This window comes from Schistocerca serialis, unplaced genomic scaffold (genome assembly GCF_023864345.2).
Source record: "Schistocerca serialis cubense isolate TAMUIC-IGC-003099 unplaced genomic scaffold, iqSchSeri2.2 HiC_scaffold_881, whole genome shotgun sequence".
Classification (NCBI taxonomy): domain Eukaryota; kingdom Metazoa; phylum Arthropoda; class Insecta; order Orthoptera; family Acrididae; genus Schistocerca; species Schistocerca serialis.
In genome coordinates, this window is record NW_026048498.1 from 37,534 (window position 1) to 41,238 (window position 3,705).

At 59.7% G+C, this 3,705-nt stretch overlaps 1 protein-coding gene across 1 annotated transcript; it reads right to left on the reverse strand.

Annotated features, from left to right (window-relative positions):
* Nucleotides 1–430: 430 nt before the first annotated feature.
* On the reverse strand, nt 431–2,422 carry LOC126452488 (uncharacterized). Its single transcript, XM_050091081.1, has 2 exons — nt 1,421–2,422; nt 431–928 (listed from the first exon to the last, which is right to left on the reverse strand). The coding sequence occupies exons 1-2, from the start codon at nt 2,420–2,422 to the stop codon at nt 431–433; spliced, it is 1,500 nt and encodes a 499-aa protein (XP_049947038.1).
* Nucleotides 2,423–3,705: the final 1,283 nt, after the last annotated feature.

Sequence of the window (3,705 nt, forward strand, 5' to 3'; positions counted from 1 at the left end):
CCAGTGGGCGGACTTTGCGTTAAAGTCCCCCCCGATGAACAGCCTCCCCTCCATGTCCAGTAGGGTGTCGAAATCGGCCTCTTGCAGAACACCCCGCGGCGGCCGGTATGCCGCCACGAAGGTGATCTTGCCGACAGACGTGTTGACGGTCACGCCGGTGGCTTCAATGTGCTCGAGTCGTGGCAGCTGCACCGGGTAGTGCCGCAAGGACGACCTAACATACGCCGCCGTTCCGCCGCCGTGGGTCGGCCGGTCAGTGCGGTAGCAGCTGTAGTTTGCGACCCTGACATGCACACCGGGTTTTAGGAATGTTTCGCAGACGAGGCAGATGTCTACTGCCTCGCTGTATAGAAATTCCCTAAATTCACCCTGCTGCGGTATAAGACTGTTTGCGTTAAAAACGCAAATAGTCAGGCCATGGGTATGGTCGTTATCCATGACTGGGGGGCTGGGCGACGGCCTGGAGGGCCGTCGCAGCTGCGGAGACTAGACTGGGTAGTTGTGTCATGATTCTGTTTAATGTTTGCAGTAGCGTCTGCAGATCATCTGTGATAGCGCTCGAGGCCGCGGGGGCGGGTGGCGCTGGGGCTGTACTAGGCTGGCACTGTTTTGCGATGGGTGTCTGCGCAGCAGGGGCAGCCTGTCCTTTTTCGGCGCGGGTCGTGGGGGGCGGTGGGAGTAGCCCAGCAGCACTGGGTTCCGTCTGTGTGTTGGTAGGTGGTTGCAGGTTGCGGGCGGGTAGGCGGCGTTCACCGCGAGGCGGGGCCTGCTGTTCAGCAGCCCGTCTCCCGGCAACGGACGCAAAACTGACTCCTGGCTGCACTTTTTTGGCGGCCTTGCCACGCTTGCGGGATTTGAATGCGTTACAGCCCCTGTAGCTGGCAACATGCGGCTCACTGCAGTTGCAGCATTTGGGCTGTTCGTCGCGCTTTTTTACGCAATCACGGCTTTGGTGTGCACCTGCACACTTTACGCAACGCGCGGGCATGGTGCAGTTGTGTGCAACATGGTCTAAGCCTTGGCAAGAGTAACACTGAAGCCTCTTGCCTTTGGCCTTGAGTAGTTCGACTGAGACGTCGATGTCCGCAATTTTGTCGAGTTGGAAGATTTTCCTGTTGTCCTCGTTGTCCACTAGGACGACAAGGAACAACGGCATCTTTTTGTGCGTACGCGGCGATGTCATTAATTCTACCGTGCGCGCGGAAAAACCCGACTCCGCGAGTTCTTGTTTAAGGTGGGCAGGGTCCATCTTGATTGGCAGGTGGCGTATAACCACCTTTAGTAGCTTCAGGGACTCGGTGTTGTGGGTATAGCAATGGAGTCCCTGATCCCTAACGAGATCCATGAGCTTTTTGTGCTCGTCTATGGATGTTGGGAGGATCTTGTAGACGTTATTCGCTTGGACTTTGAATGACTTTACTTCCACCACTTCTTTAATCATGCGGCGGAGGTCCATGAACTCGTCGTCCCACGTCACGACTACTGGAGGGGGGCGTGTGTGTTTACGTGCTGGGGCGGCGGGTTCCGCTTCCATGACAACTTCGGTTGCCTCTGCGAACCGATTTGATGTGGCTGGCGGTGGGGCGAGCACCTTCTCCAGCCTTTTGGGCTTGGCAGTGTGCCGCCGGTTTGGTACGGTAAAACCGTCTTCCTCGGCTGCAGGGGGCGCTGTGGGGGCGTCTGCAGCAGCAGCCTTCTTTTTTGTTTGGCGCCCTTCAGGCGCGGTTACTGCGGTTTGTTCCTCAGAGTCAGAGGTGGCTGGTCGTTTCCGTGATGCCTGTTGCACATCCATCGGCATTTCTGCCGATAGAAGTGTCCCCAGGTTGGCTTCAGGAATTTCTAGTAGAACTGGCGTTGTTGGGTGCCGTGTTGGGTTGGGGTGGTCGCTGTCAGTCAGTCTCTGCGCGGCGAGGACTGGCGCGCTAGCGGCTTCTTCACTGGAATTGTCCGTTGGGGCGATCAGCAGCGCACTGGCTTCTTGAGTAGCCAAGACTGGTGACGCAACACCATTCGGGGCCGCCTCCGCCAGAGCAGCAACATCTTGAGTTGCTACACCCAGCAGGGCTCCCGGCGGAACAATCACCTCTTCTATGGCCGAGCGCGGCAGTTCACTCAGCGGAAAGGAAGACTCTGTTTGCGGCTGTTGTGCCCGGGCGGCGGCTAAGTCGTGGCGCACGAAATGTGCGTACGCCCTTTCCGCGGCCTCTTTTTCTGCGGGTGTTTCTGGCTTTGCTATGCGATTCATAATCACATACAGCTCAACGGCAGAGATGGGGCGGTAGCCTGAGGGGGCGCAAGAAGCGCCGACCGTGGACGCGGTATCTCTGTGGGCGGGTGGTGTGGCGGATGTTGCCGCCGACAGAGTGCGGTCTGTCGTGACAACATCCTCTATGGCGGTTAGGCAGCTATTATTTGGGTCCATGGGGCACCTGTAATTGAGAAAGAAAAGATGTAGATATCTAACTCTAGTGATCGCGGACTGGTCCCACGTGAAGGGGGTCCTGGATCACAGCGTGCCCTAACGTTCCCTAGGCGTGACGCAAATCGATTCCTGAATCGATTTGTGCCACAGCCAGTAGCAGATAACACGACAATTTTGCCGCTAACCAACCCGCGCGCGAGTAGTCAGCAGGAGAGACAAGCTTTTGCTTTTGCCACGCGGACGCCGTTGACCAACGCACCTTAACAAAGGCGCGCAGACAAAGACGCGCGAGAACAATAGCGCGAGCGAGACAATAGCAGCTGCGGTGAGCCAGAGCGTCCTCTCGCTACGGCGGCTCAGCGCGGTCTCTCTGCGCCCAGCGCGCCCGCCGCCCCCCTATATAGACTCTGGCCCGCCCTCCCCCCACCACGCGCAACCGAGGGCATATAAGCGCAGCACGGAGGCGCGCGGGCCCGTTGTCAAGGCAGCACCGGACGCCGCGCCGCACCTAACCTCCACGCACGCCGCTCCGCTACCGCTATGGCCCGCACAAAGCAAACGGCCCGCAAGTCCACCGGCGGAAAGGCGCCGCGCAAACAGCTCGCCACCAAGGCGGCGAGGAAGAGCGCGCCCGCCACCGGAGGCGTCAAGAAGCCCCACCGCTACAGGCCGCGCACCGTCGCCCTGCGAGAAATCAGGCGCTACCAGAAGAGCACAGAGCTGCTCATCCGCAAGCTGCCATTCCAGCGCCTAGTGCGCGAGATCGCCCAGGACTTCAAGACCGACCTGCGCTTCCAGAGCTCCGCAGTCATGGCCCTGCAGGAGGCCAGCGAGGCCTACCTCGTCGGCCTCTTCGAAGACACCAACCTGTGCGCAATCCACGCCAAGCGCGTCACCATCATGCCCAAGGACATCCAGCTCGCTCGCCGCATCCGCGGCGAGCGCGCCTAAACCGCGCCGCGGCACCGCACCGCACAAACAAAAACGGCCCTTTTCAGGGCCACTAACATCTCTCCGTCGCGAGCAAACTTTGTCGGTCGCCTGCCTCTCGCCCCGCAACCCCAAAAAAAACAAAAACCACCACTTCCCGTCCGTCCGCCACACCCGCTCACTCTGCCTGCCTGCTAGCAGCGCGCAACAATCACACATCATCCCTCCCCGGCGCTCAAAGCGCACAATACCCAACGGCCGACGTCACACCGCACGGGTGGCTGGCCGGCCGCCGCTTTCGTTTTTCGAAATCAAAAAAAACCCGCACTCCACTCCGACGGCCAACGGCCAGG

Bases quoted from the DNA above. Each gene is read 5' to 3' on its own strand.
- LOC126452488 (XM_050091081.1), bottom strand. From the start codon at position 2,422: ATGGACCCAAATAATAGCTGCCTAACCGCCATAGAGGATGTTGTCACG. The intron at 929-1,420 runs GTAAAGTCATTC...TGCGTAAAAAAG, and splicing joins TGATTAAAGAAGTGGTGGAA to CGCGACGAACAGCCCAAATG.